Source organism: Apteryx mantelli, chromosome 15 (genome assembly GCF_036417845.1).
Source record: "Apteryx mantelli isolate bAptMan1 chromosome 15, bAptMan1.hap1, whole genome shotgun sequence".
NCBI classification, from domain to species: Eukaryota; Metazoa; Chordata; class Aves; order Apterygiformes; family Apterygidae; genus Apteryx; species Apteryx mantelli.
The window spans coordinates 707,164-723,461 of NC_089992.1; the positions used below are offsets into that span (position 1 = coordinate 707,164).

Here is a 16,298-nt window from a genome sequence, read left to right on the forward strand (position 1 = left end):
GCAAATGGCCCCAAACAGGCGTCATTTGGTGAAATACGAGCAGGCGACTCTTTTCCCCCCCATTCTTCAGGCGAAGATGCGGACACCCAGGCCTTGCGCAAGGAGGAGCGCGGAGCCGTGCCAGCAGCCCTCCCCGCGTGCTCCGCGAGCGAGAGATGCTGGCATAAATTACCACGTTGTCATCCCCGGCGCTGCGATTCCCAGAGAATAGCTTCGCGGTTCAAAGGGCTGCTGAAATAATTTTGCACAGCATAATAACAGTTCTTAAGCGCCCCATTTAAAAAAAAAAAAAAAAAAAAAAAAGCCGGCAAATGCAAGATTTGCGCAGTGTGGATGACTCGCTGGCACCAGGGTCACGCGCAGCCAGCCCCTTTCTGACACCCAGTCGAGCGAGCTTGGTTGCAAGTGACAAATTAGCCTAATGAACTCGCAGCATCTTCGTTCTGGTGAGGAGCCCTGATTTATACCTCCCTCTCCCCTGCAGCGCTTCACGCAAATGTCACTTCTCCGTCTGCTCAGCTCTGGCGCCGTTGGCTGGGTGCTGGCAGCGGGAGCCAGGCTCAGCAGCACCCGCGGTGGCGCGGCGAGAGCTGGTCAGAGGGATGGCAGCGCTCGCGGGCCCGGCGCAGCCGTCGCAGCAATGCAAACATGGGCTGAGCCGCTGGCCCGGCGAGCACGTGTCGCCCTGCCCAGCCACCTGCACCAACAGTTTTTATTTTAACCACTAGATGGGAGAAAACTTTGCCTCCGTAAGGAGCCCCTGCAGCCGGGCATGCCACGGCAGCTCCTGGAGCATCCTGAGTTTCCTCCTTTAGCCAGTTATTTCAGGCTCCTGCGTGATGAAAGCCGAGCCCCGCTGGGGCGACGGCCGCGCGCCCGGCGCTGTTGCACGCGTCGCCGCACCGTTTCCAAGACAGTGATGCCAGCCACGGCGCCGGCTGCGCACCGCTCCTGGCCACCGGGAACGATCTTGCGCGGGCAGCAGGGAAGTCTCCGGCTTGCGGCGAGGTGGAGAAGTGCCCGCGCGGCTGAGCAAGGGCCGGGGCCGGGCCGCGGCTGCCTACTCCCACCCCGCAAGCTGCCTGGGCAGAGCTGGTGCCTTGGGTTCGGGGTTTTTTTTTTGCACCAGCGTGCAAACGCCCCCGCAGCCCCGCTGCGCTCCAGCTGCCACCGGTGCCCTGAGCATCCCAAGCTCTGTGGCGGGGTGTCCCTGCCCCTCTCCTGCTTGGCATCCCCAAAGCTTTAACACGCTGCGCGGCTGCACCGAGCGGCAGCCCCTTGCGCGCTCCGGGAGGGCGACGAGCTCGGAACATCCTCCGGGTTCCTTCAGCAAAGGAGTCGATGGGCATCTCCTACCAGCGTTTAAGTTTTGCGAAGCCTTTAAGCACTCTCGAGCAGCGGGTGAAATTGCTGCGGGTTGCCTCGATGGCACCGCGTTCACTAGCGCAGCGCAGACCCGGCGTAAAGGGCCCTTTGGGGCCGCTGAGCGCACGTCGCGCTGGAAAGGCTGGTAAGCCGAGCTGCTCGTGTCTGGGACTCGCATGTCCGTAAGCAGCGGGTTGTTCCTCGCTGGGGCTCTGTTCTGGGCACTTAAGCGTCTACATCTTTGCATGTACGTTATTTGCATTTTTACATAATATTATGAGATGCCTTGCAAAAGAGGTAGGAGGTTGCTTCTCACTCCACCATGTTTGTGGAGGATCTCTCTCTACAGTGACTTTCCTGGTTTCTTGGCTATTGAATTGGTAACGTTCAAACTGAAGTACCTGGTAGGTTTCCAGAACCATTTTCTTTTTGAACCCAGTAACTCCTGATGGATTCGTAACACATGTGGAAATGAGGCATTTCCCAAGTAAATCACCTGGCGAATCTGCGTTCATCCTAGCGTTTATTTGCAGGCGTCGTGTGTATTACAGATTCAAAGTCAGCAGTGAGTAGGGGTGCCCTCTGCTGCGGTCTGCTCATCAGCTGCCGGCTTCAGGAGCCGATAAACCAAGCCGTGGGCATGCCGAGGGTTACACAGCCGGCAGCGGCGAAGGAGGAGGGAAACCCGTGTGCAAAGAGGAGGAACGGCCGCACGGGGCTGCCTGCGGCTGCAGCACGCTTGGAGCGTCTGGCCGGCGTCCCCACAAACGCTTCGTGCCGGCTCCTTCGCAAGGAGGCTGCTCGTCCCTGCAGAGCAGCCCCGTCGGGAAGCTGCAGCCTTCCGCATTCGCGTTTGCAGCCCGGGGGAGCCGGACTGGAGGAGCCCGGTGGGCAGAGACCGGGGACCCCGGGGGCAGCCTGCGCCGCCACCGCCCGGCCGGGTGCTCGTCCCCAGCAGTGACAGCAGGAGGGCAGGGGGTGGCCCCGAGCCTCAGCAGGGCAAGGCCTGTTCCCATTCCCGGTCCCATTCCCGTTCCCGCCAAGCAGGGCGCTGGGAGCAGCGCTGCCTCCGGGAGGAGCTGCTGCCTGCGGATCTGCTCTGGCTGATTGAGCCCAGGAGCCGGGTTCCAGCTCTGCCCTGCAGCCGCCTCTGTCAGGCAGGGTTAAACGCATGATGCTAGCGAGGTGAATCCTGTCTGCCAGAATGAGGAACTGGATGGGGCCAATTAGCAGAGAACTGTCTGTGCAATAAAGTGCTGAGTCCATCTCTCATGATACTCGTGTATCGGAGAGAGCATTGCTTACCAGCCCGTGGCACTGACGTTTTGTGTGAACATAAGAGAGATCTCCTTACGCTTTGAACATCTCCCCTCTGTCCTCCCATCACCCTAGCAATATTGCCGAGGACACAAAGGGTAGAGCTTTGGAGCAGTGCTGAGGAATCTGATAAAATCAAGGGCGCGCTCGAGAGCAGCTCTAAATGAGGGTGCATCTCGGATCAGGTTGCTTTGTCCTGGCCTCAAATGAGCCGGTGCAGTACCAACTCCACCAAGGCACCAGCGTGCCTTGGAAGTAAATGCAAATTTATTGTTCCAGATCCCTCAAAATTTGCTGCTGAACTAAGAATTGACAAACTTTTCTTCGCTTTGCTCTATAAATTGTTTTGCTTTGCTCCCTGCTCCCAAACAGCCATGCTTTTGCACCTGCAGAACTGCGCTCTGCGCCCTCGGTTCTCTCTGCTCAGCCTAATCCTGGCTCAGGCACGGGCATGGTAAACAGAACGAAGCATCTGCAAGATGAACCAGAATCTCCTTTATATTGCACGTGAAGCATTTTGAAAGTTTACCTGGTGTATATCTTTTGCAGCTAAATCTTGCTTTTATAACCAAGGCACCCGTTCTCTGAGTGGTTTAAGTGGTGGTTTAACTTCCTTAACCTAGGATGGGACTTTCCAGCTTGCATATGTGATTTAGGAGCCCATGTCCATGGACTCAACTTTGAATACAGCTTGTGGTAACTGCTTTTGGAAACGCCACTAACCTTGTGCAGGCCAACGTACTCTGCGTCCTTTATAAGAACTGACGTTTGCTGTGTGCGCACTAGCACGGCAACTGGGATGTAAGCGAGCTCTCCGGAGGCAGGAAACGAGCACCCACTTTCGGGATTGCGAGTGAAGGTGAGCCTGGCCGTCAGCAGCACGGGACAGCGCTGCGTCCCGGGAAAACACACTCTAATGACACCAGCGTCAACGCCTGTCCTGTTTCTTCTGCCACTTCGGAGCCCCGGGCTGGCGCCGCTGAGCCCGTCTGTGCAAAACTGCCTGTTCTGCTTCCAGCTGCAGACCAAGGAAATGAGGTTGTCGCTAGATGTACAACCTGCCATTTTCGGGCTCGGTGCTGTCAGGTTTCGAGCTCATCACGCACCGTCTCAGTGGTGACTTAGCGGCGTCGTGCCGCCTGCCCGGGAGCAGCACCGCGGCGCGGCTCAGCCCCAGTGCAGCTGTTTGCAACGCCGCCGTTTGCTCAGGGGTGTCGCGTGCCGGCAACGGGTGGGAAGCAGCCTGGTGACCAGCCCGTGCGGGCTGCGTCTCGAGGGTGCCTCACCCCGACCCGCCAGGCAAGGCGGGTGCCCCCCAGGCCGGCCCCGACGGGAGCATCTGCACACAGCGCTGGGAACGTGCTAGCGTTACTGAGCAAGTGTGTCAGCCCGTGGATATCGAGCCATCTGGCACCCCATCTCCTATACCCCCGCTCGAGCTGGAGGTACAGAGTGACAAATTATTTCTCCTACCCAAGCTTGAAAGAGGGAGGAGACTGTGCAGGAACTGAATTGATTAGAAAGACGCCGGCGTATGAAAGATCGCCTGCCGTCAGTGGAGCCAACACGAGCCCAGCTAATGCAAGAGGTTGAAGCACTGGCTAAAACCACCAAGCGCCATGTTTCACCCAGCTGGTCCTTTCGGCATGGGAATAACGGCATGTGTGTTCCCCGGAGAGCCGATACCCGGCAGCAGCAATTGCACCCACCCGGATAACGATAGCAGGACGCGTGGGAGCAAGCGGACCCCGGCATTGCGGTGCAGCCTCCGGGGAGCCTCCGTCCTTCACCACAGCCCTGCCCTGCTCCGCAAGAGCGGCTGCAGCCCGCGCTCCCCAGAGTGCTGCCCTTCTCCCCCTCCATCCCCTTCCTCGAGTCCTTGCGAGGTTTGTCGGACAAGGAAAATGCAGGTACGCTGGCGGCCCCCATGCTGAGTTATTCTGAGTGCGTGCATTGGTGCCAGGGTGGACGATCTGTGGGCACGCTGTCTGCACGGGGGTACCACCATTTCCCCGTGTACGTGTCTGGAGCTTGGCAGAGCGGGCCCTGGCCTTCCCCTATTGCCACAAATAATTATGTTTAGGCTCAAGCCTTGGCTTCGAGCAGGAAGCCCATAGGAACTGCCTCAATGTTTATTAAACACTTAAACGGAGAGAGAAGCAGCCATTGCAATTAAAATACTTGGAAACTATGGGAAACCTTAACTCTGGAAGAACTCCCTGTCTCAGCACAGCCCCCAGGAGCGGGGCTGGCTCTTCATGTGCAGCTTCTCCTCAGGAGAAGTGATGAACGCTTCATCTCTCCCTCCCCAAACCAGACAGATCACACTGCAAACGTCTCAGAATCGATCGAAGCATACATCAAACACATAAAAAACGCCTCCCTTTGTTTTTGGAAGTTAAAGTTTCCGTAACTGCTCTAGCCTTGGAAATTTTCAGCTATTCTTTCCATTATCCTCCATACCGTCTAAGTGGAGTCCAAGCTAAATATCACACATCCAGGGGGTGCAGCCTAGCTGTCTCATCCGGTATCAACTCCAGGTTAGCCAAAGGCCGTGTCCCTTTGGGGCTGTCAGCATCACCGGTACGTGGCAGCGCGCTCCAGGCCGCGTGGGGCCCTGGGGGGGGGGGGGCCGGCAGGTCTCACCCCTCATCCTCTGCTCGCAGAGAGGAGCGAGCCCCCGTATCGGCTCCCTCCTGTGCAGCACTAGTCCCTCCCGACCTGCTGGGGCGTTGGGGCTTGCTAACAGGGAGACCCTGTCTTGCATGCGGCTCTGCTGCCAGCCCTGCTGCCCACGCGTTTTCACAGGTGCGTTCCTCCTTTCCTGCACGTTTGCCCAGGGTGGAAATTACTGGCAGTGCCGGCGTCCAAGTTGTCACTTGATCCGGGATCTTGCAAGCTTCCATGACGGATCTTTCCTTGTGTGCCTGCCCAGTTGGATAAGCGGCAGGTCCTGTCTGTCCGTCCCTGCCAGAGAAGTGGGCAGCACCGTCCAGAGCGCAATCTCCGCAACGCGGAGCAGGGAGAGAGCTCGACCCTGCAGCCACCGCCGGCACTGCCCGCTTTGCCACGGCGGCCGCCTGCCTGACCTGACACTAGCCTGCACGGCAAAGAGGGGCGAAAAGTGTCTTGGTGTCTCTTCGCCAGGGTTATTCGGGACGTGGGCTCAGCGGGCAGGGTGCGCAGGCCCGGCGTGGGGCATGCCCATGGCTGCGTGCTTGGAGCCATCGGTTCCCCTCGAGCAGAGGAGGCTGCTGGGGCGAGACGGGATGCGGGAACCGAGTGCCCAGGCTGGGAGCGGAGGAGAGAGAGCCCTGGCCTAGGGGACCGCTGGAAGGGCGGGCGGGCACGGGCACAGAGCGGCAGCGGGCGGCCACCCCGCAGGTGGGCTTGCAGAGCTGCTCCGTGCCCGCCCCGACACCCCGATCCGGCGTGTCCCCCTGCAGCACCCAGCCACGAGCGCCCCCGAGGTGCCCACGCCGGCCAGCCCTCCGCTGCCTGCCAGTGTTAGCACCCTTCCCAGATTCCAGACCATTCCCCGCTGTTACCATGGCAACCTGTGACCTCACTAAATTCCTTGGAGTTCTTCCACCATTTTCAGCCGAAACAAAGCTAATTAACACCGTTTTCCTGACTCCCTCCCGATCCGCAGAGGCTTGGTCTCACTCGGGGCTTGGGGCCTGGCTCCTCTCCGCTCCAGGCAGGCAGCGGGCTCATTCGCAGGGCATCCCTCAGCTCTCGCACGTGCCCATCACTGTGGCCTCTGACCAACTCCCTGCATGGGGCAGGACCCGGCAGCTGCAGACCCTGCAGGTGGGGAGCGCCGGGCCCCTTTCTCCGCCCTGCGGAGAAGGTACAGGCTGTGCGCGGGACCCAGCCAGGCTGAAGGCCATGAGCGGGGATGTCCCATGGTCGGCACCAAGCGCTGGGCCAGGCACAGAGGGAACCTCCCAGGGACAGCAGGGCTGTGGGGGCCCAAGGCAGGAAGGGGATGCCCGGGGCGGCTGGGTGTGCCTGGCCCCTGCACCGCACCGTGCCAAACCAGCGTGGCTGGGAGGTCCCAGCCAGCCCAGGAGTCCCGCCAGGCCCAGGATCTGGCCTGGCCCGGGGGTCCCACTTGGGCTGGGGGTCGTGCCTGGTTCAGGGGTCCCATCTGGCCTGGGGGTCACACTCAGCCTGGGCTCCTGCTTGGCTCAGGGGTCCCTCCTGGCATGGGAGACCTGCTCGACCCAGCAGTCCCGCTCAGTCCAGGGTCTCCCCCAGCCCAGGGGTCCTGCTTAGCCCCGGGTCTCTCCAAGCCTGGTGGTCCTGCTCATCCTGGGGTTCTGCTCGGCCTGGGGGGGTCCCACTCAGCCCGGGGTCCTGCCTGGTGCAGGGGTCCCACTTGGCCCGGGGGTCCTGCTTGGCCCGGGGGTCCCTCTCCTCCCGGGGGTCCCGCTTGGCCCGGGATCCTGCTTGTCCCGGGATCCCTCTCGGCCCGGGGGTCCCCCCGGCTCCCGGAGTGGGCGAGCGGCGCTCGGCGGCAGCCGCGGGGCCGCGTGTCGGCGAGCGGCAGCGCCGACCCCGCCGGCCGCGCGGTGCGGAGCCGCCGCCGCCGCTCGCCGCGGCCCGAGGGGGCGGCCCGGAGGGGGGGGGGAGAGGGTGGCTCGGGGGGGGGGGCGGCCCCGGGGAGCGCGGCGGGGGCCGCCCCCGCAGCCGGCGGCACGGCGAGCCCCGCCGCGGCGCGGTGCGGCGCGGGGCCGGTGCTGACGGGCGCCCGGTGCCGCCGTCCGCGGTGCCGGTATTGGCTCCGGCGGGGCGGCATCACATGACTCGCCGCCGGCGGGGGACGGGGCTCCCGGCCGGCGCCGCTTCCCCGGCAGAGCCGCCGCCGCCGCCGCCGCCGCCGCGCCGCGGGCTCCGCGGGAGGCGAGCGCTGCGCGGGCAGCACCGCGGCGGGCTCGGCCGCGGCATGAGCGGCCGCCGCCGGCTCTCCGGGGGCAGCGGGCGCTGCTGATGCGGGCGCGGGGGCTGCGGCTGCTCGCCAGGTTCCCGCCCGCCGGCTCCCCGGCGGGGACCATGTGAGGCGCTGGCGGTGCCCACCACGATGCAGAAAGGGATGCGGCTCAATGACGGGCACGTCACCTACCTGGGGCTGCTGGCGAAGAAGGACGGCGCCAGGAAGGGCTATCTGAGCAAGAGGAGCTCCGACAACACAAAATGGCACACCAAGTGGTTCGCGCTGCTGCAGAACATGCTCTTCTACTTCGAGACCGACTCCAGCTCCAGGCCCTCCGGGCTCTACCTGCTCGAGGGCTGCGTCTGCGACCGGGCACCCTCTCCCAAGCCCTCCCTCTCGGCCAAGGACTCCCTGGAGAAGCAGGTGGGTGGGACGGGGGCCCGCCGCGCGCAGGGGGGATGCCCTGGCCCCGCTCGGCGCCCCCGCGGCCAGGGGGGCTCCGGCCGAGGGGGCGCCCGCAGCCCCTTTCCCCGCCGCTCGCGGGGTCTCGCTGCAGCCCTGCCCGCCGCCGGCACCTGCCCCACGCGTGACCGGGCGCCAGGGCGAGCCGGGGCCGCGCCGGGAGGATGCCGCGGCCCCGGAGGGGCGATGCCCCCGCCCGCCGGCACCGGGGGGGGGGGTCGCCGTGCCGGCCCGTGCGGCGCGCTCCCCACGCACCCCGCGGCGGCGAGCTCGTTAATTAGCGGGGAGCCGGGCACTGCCCGGGGAGCCCCCCCTTCCCCCCGCGTCCCCATCACGGCTAATTAGCCGCGGTTAATTAGGCGGCTCGCTGCGGCGCGGGGGCGCCCCCCGGCGGCCGCGGGCCGCGCTGTTCCGCAGCGGAGCCCGGCGCCCCACGCGTGTCCGCGGCGCAGCGCCGCGGCCCGGCCGGTTTTGCCCCGCGAGGGTTTGGGGGAGGCGGCCCGGCGCGGAGGGGGCCGCCGGGCCGCAGCTCTCCCCGGCTCCGGCGGGGTGGCCCCGACTGCGCTGCGGCTCGCAAGTTCGGGTTCAGAATTTCACATCTTGATGCAAAGTCCATAAAAACGTGTTTGCGCGTGTGGACACGGGGGTGGGAGCCTTCCCCTCCACGGTAACAGGCTCAAACTCGGGCCCCGGTGTTTATGAAAATGCTGGCAGGGAAATGCGAATCCCCAAACACCGTGCAACGCCTGTAGCTTTGGAAATGGATATACCGGGCGCAGCACAGGGGGAGGCGCAGAGCCTTGTTTTTACACGCATTTCACCCAGGTCCTGCTTCTTGCCCATGCCATTTTGTGCTTCGGTCACAGGCACGGCTGGAAGAGCAGCACATCTGGCTGCCCAGGTCGTGGGGAGAGCAGAGCCAAGGGCTCCACATGCCACATGCAGCGTTTTACTTGTCTGCAGTGTTTATCGCCAGATGCTAATATCTGCAGGTGGAAATAGCACTGAAATATCAAAGGCGTTAGGAGGCCCTTGAAGAACGCAAATGCCCCTGGACCGAGCAGCAGGGAAGGAAATGCGTAACAGGCCTCCAAGCAGGTTTCTGTCACCTGCATGCACCTTTGAGAAGTGTGCGGGGTGGCACCGAGCAGCATTGCATGAAATGCTAGAAACCTCTGGCCAGTCTGTCTAGGTGTCATTTGCTGGAGTTTTGGGTGCATCTAAAAGCTCAGGCAATACAGATATGTATGCCAGGCGACAGTGGGATAGGAAGGACAGGTTTTCAGCCTGGGAATGCAAATAAATCTCTGCCCATCACTGCTGTAGTTTCCAAAATCACCTCCAGTCTAATGAACGTAGACAGGAGCTGGCTTATTGCAGCTGAATTTGCCCCTCAAATGCTGCGCTTTGAGTGCAGCAGCACGCCAAGCTGAATGCCCGTGCCCGAGAAGGTACAGTAAAGCCCGTGGTGAGGATGAGCGAGGGTTGTTTTCTCATTGTTCAAAGCCCAGGCTGCCTGCTTGTAGGAGTCACCACACATTTTGGGTCCAGCTCTGCAGCTCTTGCATAATTTTTGCCTAAGCAGAACTCGCCGTGAAATGCTTGTGAGCACTGTCTGAAGGACTGCAGGACAGGACCCCAGCAAGACTGGTTGGAGTCAAGTGACCCGTTATAAGGATATAAGCCACTTTTATTTAATTGTCTCTGGCTAGCCACGGCACGCTCAGCTCTCCAAAAAGCCCTGCTACGATAGCAAGGCAGGGCAATACCACCAGGATCACTGGACCGTTTCACTATGGAGATTGAAATACCATTTTTTTTGCAACAGCTGTGCCTTCTAGCAGTCCTCATCTTGCACTGGAGCAGCCTCCTGTGTACTACACGGTCCGCTTACCCGAGCAACCCCAGGTGCGTGTCTGCATGGGTGGGGGCACACCGGTGTCCGGTGCCCTCAGATACATGCCTTGAGAGAGCAGCGCAATACACGCTGCTCGGCGTTCCTCGCTGGTCTTAAATCGAGCTCGCTAGCCCCATTCCCACTCTTCGTGTTGAGATCGGAGGAATTTTACATCGCGTAAACATTAAGGGGAAGGTGTCACAGTCTCTTCTGATTTCCAAATGCACCTGGAAGAATGATCCTCAGTGTAAATGAGGGATTGCTATCACAATGCAGTAAGATCCTGCCAGATCTGCCTTCACGCTAAATATTTACAAGGCCACTGATCTGCACTGATTTACAAAGGTTTAGCGTCTGGCTCATAATTTTGTAATTCATTGGGACAAATTTAAATGAAAGTGCTCAAGCACTTGAATGCCCACTGCTTTGCAAACTAATTAATTGCATACCAGATGAGATAAGCAGCAGAATATTTATGGTGCAGATCTGCAACACAGTCTGTTCAGGACAGTGAAAGCAAGAAAATGGCTAGCGAAGCCTGCAGGTTTCTGAAAGAAAGGTGTCACAGTTCTGCAAAACAGATGTAACGTTTTCTTCCAACTCACCTGGTACAGAGCCATGTTTAGCATCGCCGCTCTTTGAAAGGAAGGTTCTGAGGAAATTTCTAGCATTGCCACTGATCACCATTAATTGTTTTCTGAGAACATTTATCCATCTAGACAGTTATAGCTCAATGAGGACAGTATTCCCTTCAGCAGAGGAGTTTCAGATTTAGATTCCTTCTTAACTGGAGTAAAACCTGAAAGGTTTCAAATTCTCCACAAAGGAGAAATTTTTAAAAACAAGTCTTTCAAAAAAACCCCTCTTTTTTAAAGTTCAAATATTTTGCTTTGTCGTGGGTTTCTTTGCTAGGAATGCAGTGTATTTGTAGCATACGGCATATATGAGACTGAGGGAACAAAGTTATTTGAAAAACTGAAACACTGAACGGGGGATTTGGACACCTCTGGAAACTTTCTTTTCCGTTTATGTTCTGCTTTTCCCCAAATCAAATGCTCTTCCGATCAGTTTGATTTTGCAGCCTATTTTAATTTGCGGTGGGGCTTCAGCCCGTGGCCCGGCCGGGCGGATGCCGCAGGTGCTGCGCGCGGGGGGCGAGCGGCGGAGGGAGGCTCTGCTCCTGCGCGGGGACGCGGGGCTGGCGCGGGGGCACGGGCAGAGCTCCGCCGCCAGCCGCGTCCCGGCCGCCGGCTCGGCGCAGGTCTGCCGTGCCGGGTGCTCCGGCCGCTGGTTTTGTGGGCGCGGGAGCCCCAGCGGGCAGCGGCCCCCGAGCGCAGCTTTGCCCTCTGATCCCTTCCCCGGGCTCGGCGCTGGTGCAAATTGAGGTCTGCGCAGGCGCAGAACCCGTCGGGCTTCTCCCCTCTGGGGCCGTCGCCGAGCCCCGCCGCGGTGGGGGATCTCCTCTCAGTGCCCGCGTGGGGCAGCGGGAATCGCTGCTGGCCTCGCCGCGCAGATCCCGATCGAAGGCGGATTTCCAGGCCTGTGCCCAAGTGCATGAGTTATTCTTAACCGCCGGCGCTCTGTGTCTGAGACGAGAGCCAACATGATGCTGAGTCAAGTGGTAGCACTGAGCAAAACCCTTGACTTGAAACTCAGAAGCACTCTGAAGCGACGAGTCTTTTTTTTCCCCACAAAGCCCAGGCTGCTTTTGTGAACACGATAACTGCAGATTTTTTTTCCTCGTCTCTGAAGCTTTAGCCAGTGATAGGCATAACATTTATTGTCTGTGCTCTCGGGGAGGCAGTGGAGACTCAAGGAAACATTTTGGGATACGATGCAAAGCTGAAGATGGGCTGGTCGGTGGGTCGCAGTGCTTGGCCCTGGTTTCCCAGGCTGATGGCTGCAGGGCTTGGAGAAACTGCTCCCACTGCTGGTGGGCATCCAGCCCGGATCCTGCTCGTGCTCCCTGCGTGGGAGCATCTCCCTGCGGGGCCGGTGCGGGACGCAGGTGCGGGAGCCGGCGTGTCCCTGCACAGCAGAGCTCGTGCACGCAGGACTGTGAATCTTGTGGTAGCAGCCAGGTTTCTGCCCAAAACGTGCTGTGCTCGCGGAGGCGCCATGTTCTTCATTTTCTAGAAAACTGTGTGTTGTCTTTGGGGGCATCTGAGCACGCTGCTGGCAGATTCCCCTCTTCCTCTTCGTGTTCTGCTTATCCAGATCTTGACATGACGAGATCTGTGCGACCGATCGCGACGAAGCGGTGTCGCTCGGAGCCCGAGCACCCGACACCTGCCGCTTCGGTCGCTGGCTGTGTCACAGGATGGAAAACTTCCCCGACTTTGTCATGCAAATCCAAATAAGGAGATTTGGGGAAATCATGGCCTTCTTACGGGTGTTCTGTGAGCAAAGAAGCTAAAGTCTTTGCGTAAATTGTTCCCTCGGCAGTAAACATGACGCAGCTGATGGGGACGATGAAGCCCGTTGCCAGCTGAGAGCCAAGCCTGAAGCCCCGTTTATTGCCCCTGTAACTCGGCGGCAGTAGGGACCTCTGGGGGCGGTGCGGCCTGGAGCAGCGCTCGCAGGGCTAAGTAGAGCAAGGTATGTTAAACACACTAATCCCCACTAGTGTTCAGGGCTGTGGTTTTTTTTAAAATGTTCACAGGTAGTTTTTTTAAAAGGCTCAGATCCACCATAATTGATGCCTCCCTTTTGTCCATCACCAGAAATGCAGATTCCCAGTCTTTGCACGGCTGCCCTTGTCTATGGATGTCGTTCCAGGTATAGGTTGCTGTTGGATGGTCAATAGTAAGTATTTAGATGTCCCAAGCACCAGAGAGGTGCTTCTGTTAACCGCTTTTCTGAGATTCTGCAGATCCAGAGTCCTTAAAGTTAAACATGGATGTCTCAAGGTCAGATACTTAATCTCCAATTTCCGAAGTTTCTGCAGCTGGATGCTTCATTAATGCTTAATTTGGGGTAGGGAGAATATTATCAGATAAGCTGTCAGGTTGTTGGACTGTTGAGAAAAAGTGTAGCGTTTTTGCATCAAAACCCTTAGTTGAAGTAATTACAAAATATTTGTTGGAATATTTGGGTTGCCAAAGCTTGGCAGTCAATGAGCTTGGTTTCTGATAAATGAAAAAGGCTGAGTGTTTTCATGTATGAGAGATGAACAAAAGCCTGAAAAATGAAACAGCATTCAAAAGTCAAGAGAGACTTTTCTCAAAATGAATTATTTGGGGAAAAATTTATGGACCATTTCTGACTAAGAGATCTCTTGGCTTAAAGAATGCTGTTTGGCTCTTCCCATCAGCTTAATTCCCCTTGATTTGTTCATTTGGGTCTCTGCCTTGACAGCCTGCCCATTTTTCTGTTGGAACTTTATAACCTTTAAATTAAAACTTTTTCTAGGCTCCGGTACTTTTAGCCAGGCTTTCTGCAAGGAGATGAATGTGGCAGTAGCTCAGCCTTCACACCAGGAGCACTGGAAACCTAAATGTGTCCACGGGAAATCTGAATTTTTGAACATAAATCGCAATTTGTGAACTTAAACCTACGCCACCCGCAAATTCACATATTTTCCACTAGTTTTTGAGGTTTAAACCTGATGCCAGGCCTTTCCTTTTCATCAGACGTTCTTATCCAACAGATTTGTGGAACTGGCCGAAGTAGTAGGGTGAAAGAAAAACCTTCCTCCCCGTAGAACCCCATCAGCTGGGGAGGCTGAGATCAAGTTTCTCAGCTGCACACGCACAGTTTGCAGCTTTCCTGCGAATACGGAGACGCTGTAGCAACGGCAATATCCACATGCAAAGTTTGGCGGAGGTGTGGATGTCAAACATAGCCGGGTTTACGAGATGGGTGCGACACCGTCTCCTTCATTAACTACTGTGGGGAATAGCAGGAACGCAGCGTTTTGGGGTGGCGCGGGGTCCCCTGCGTGCCCGGCTCGCGGCAGGGGCGAGCGCCGCGCTTCCCGCTTGCCGGGGCGCGGGGAGGCTCTCGCCTGGCGTTCCCGTTCATGGGAGCCCGCGGCCGGGCGTCTCCCCGCACGTGGGAACGGGGGATCGCAGCCCCTCGGACGTGGCTTGTGCTCAGCTCTAGAGCCCAGCTGCGAGCGATGTTGGGGCACGTCCCGAGGCAGAGGAGAGAGACTGCTGCCCCTGGGATTTCTTACCGTCGTCCGTAAGCAAACGAGCTGCCAGCCGCTCCCGTCCTCCCGTCCGAGCCACAGGTCCTGCCTCGCCAGTGCACGCGGTATTTAGGTCAATGAAGTTAAAGGCTGCCGTTGCCGGCTGTGGATTTTGAGGCTCGTCCACCCAAAGCGGGGAAGTTCTCCTGCCTCGCGCTTCGTGGCCGTCAGGAGCAGCGGCTGGGGTGCAGCGGGGCGGCGGAGCAGAGCCGCTGCCCACGCCGCAGCGAGGGGTTGCGGCTTGCTGCTCCTGCGCGGCCGTCCTGGCTGGGGGGGTTTCCGCAGCCGCTGAGGTCGGGGCCAGGGACAGACCCCCGGAGCCTGCAGCCCCCACCACCTCGGCAGAGGCCCCGAAGGGCCGGGCGGGCACACGGGGGGGCTGTCGGGTTGCAGCTGGTAGTTAAAGCTGTGCTCGCGCTCGAGGTGCCGACGTCAGCCGGGATCCCCGGCCGCTTTGCAGCCGGAGCCTCCGTGCTTGGGCACCGCTGCAGCCGGGCAAGCGAGAGCAACGGGTCCTGGTCCCACGAGCGGTGGTCTCCCCGAGGCGGTGGAGCGTCTCGTAGCTCGGGGAGCTCCCTTTTGGGTGGCTCGCCGGATGCACGGCGTGATCGCTCTGGTCCTCGCGCGGGGCCGCGAGCGCGGGCGTTCGCTAGCCGGAGCGTCTGCAAACGGGCCCCGGATAGGTGCGCCACTCCCTTGCGTGCGCAGCTCGGTGCAGGGGCGCTGGAAGCGGGTTGGGAGGAAACCCTGGCCGAGGGGAGCGGCGGGGCCGTGCCGTGCAGTGCCGTGCCGGGAAGCGGGGCCGGGCTGGGCTGCGGCAGCGGCGCAGCCGGGGAGCGTTGGAGGGAGGCTGCTGGCGCGGCGCGCTGTAAATCAAGCGGAGAGCAAGCCTGCGTTTGGACGCGGAGCCCTGCTGGAGCTCACCTGGAATGCTTAAACACCTCTGCGGACGCGCGCCGGGGCACACTGTCCTTGCAGAGAACCAGGGCGCCGTGTCCCAGAACTGCCGCAAGGAAAGGAAATATCCCAGCAGGAGCCCGGTGCAGGAGCCCCCCAGTGCCGCGGCAAACCCGCGCTCTCCGTAATGATCGCGTTGCCTTGCATTTGAGAAGTGGAGGATGGAGGAGCCCGGGTGTCCCTGCCCCCAGGGCTGGGAATGCCGGTGCTGAGCGGACATGGGCATGGAGATGTGCACAGCTGGGACGGGCCCGCTCGCGCCGCCCCCGTGCTGTGGGGGGGGACGCCAGGCTGCCGGGCTTGTGGCTGAGCCCCACGGAGAGCCAGAGCGGGGGTCGCAGGGTGGGCTCCAGGGAGGCACCGCGTCTACCAGAACCTGCCGGAGCCGTGAGCCACGGCATCTCGGGGTTGGCGGGGACCCATGTCTTGGCGTGTACAGCAGGGACCCATGTCTTGGGGTTGGTGAGGACCCACATCTTGGGGTCAGCAGGGACCTGTGTCTTGGGATCTACAGGGATCCTCAATTCAGGGTCAGCAGGGACCCATGTCTTAGGGTAAACAGGGAACCAAGTTTTGGGGTCAGCAAGGACCTACATCTTGGGGTCAGCAGGGACCCATGTCTTGGGGTCTACAGGGATGCTCAGCTCGGGGTCAGTGGGGACCCATGTCTTGGGGTCAGCAGGGACCCATGTCTTGGGGTCTACAGGGATGCTCAGCTCAGGGTCAGTGGGAACCCACGTCTCTGGGTCAGTGGGGACCTGTGTCGGCTCCCTGCTGGGTCGGCTCCCGGGGAGCTGTGTCTCCTGGAGCCCGGCTGGCCGCTGGAGCAGGACACCTCCCACTGGGCCCCCGGCGCTGCCCCCGTGCAGGGTGGCGGCGCAAAGAGGGAGAGCCGCGGGGCTGGAGGCAGAGGGGCTTTTCCTCCCCCCAGGAACGCCGGCACCCAGCGGGTCCGTGGCGCCCCGCGGCCCCGTCCCTCGGCGCGGCCCTCCGACCCGGCGTCGCGGGTGTCGAGGAGGTTTTCGTGCCGCGGCACCTCGCGCGGCAGAAGGGCAGAGCCGTCGGCGGCGCTGGCAGCGGCAGCCGGGGGACATCAGCCACGAGGGAGGACATTTCCGTGGAGATAGTCCCTGCACATTAATCACTCGCGTAGTCTCCTTCATTAATTC

The 16,298-nt window shown here is 60.3% G+C and overlaps 1 protein-coding gene across 1 annotated transcript in view; it reads left to right on the top strand.

The window, feature by feature from the left end:
• The first annotated feature begins 7,768 nt into the window (after positions 1-7,768).
• Positions 7,769-16,298, top strand: part of RASGRF1 (Ras protein specific guanine nucleotide releasing factor 1) — a 38,091-nt gene continuing 29,561 nt past the window's right edge. The window contains exon 1 of the mRNA XM_067305464.1: positions 7,769-8,044. Within this exon, the coding sequence (XP_067161565.1) occupies positions 7,769-8,044 (276 nt within the window). The remainder of the gene's footprint in view (positions 8,045-16,298) is intronic.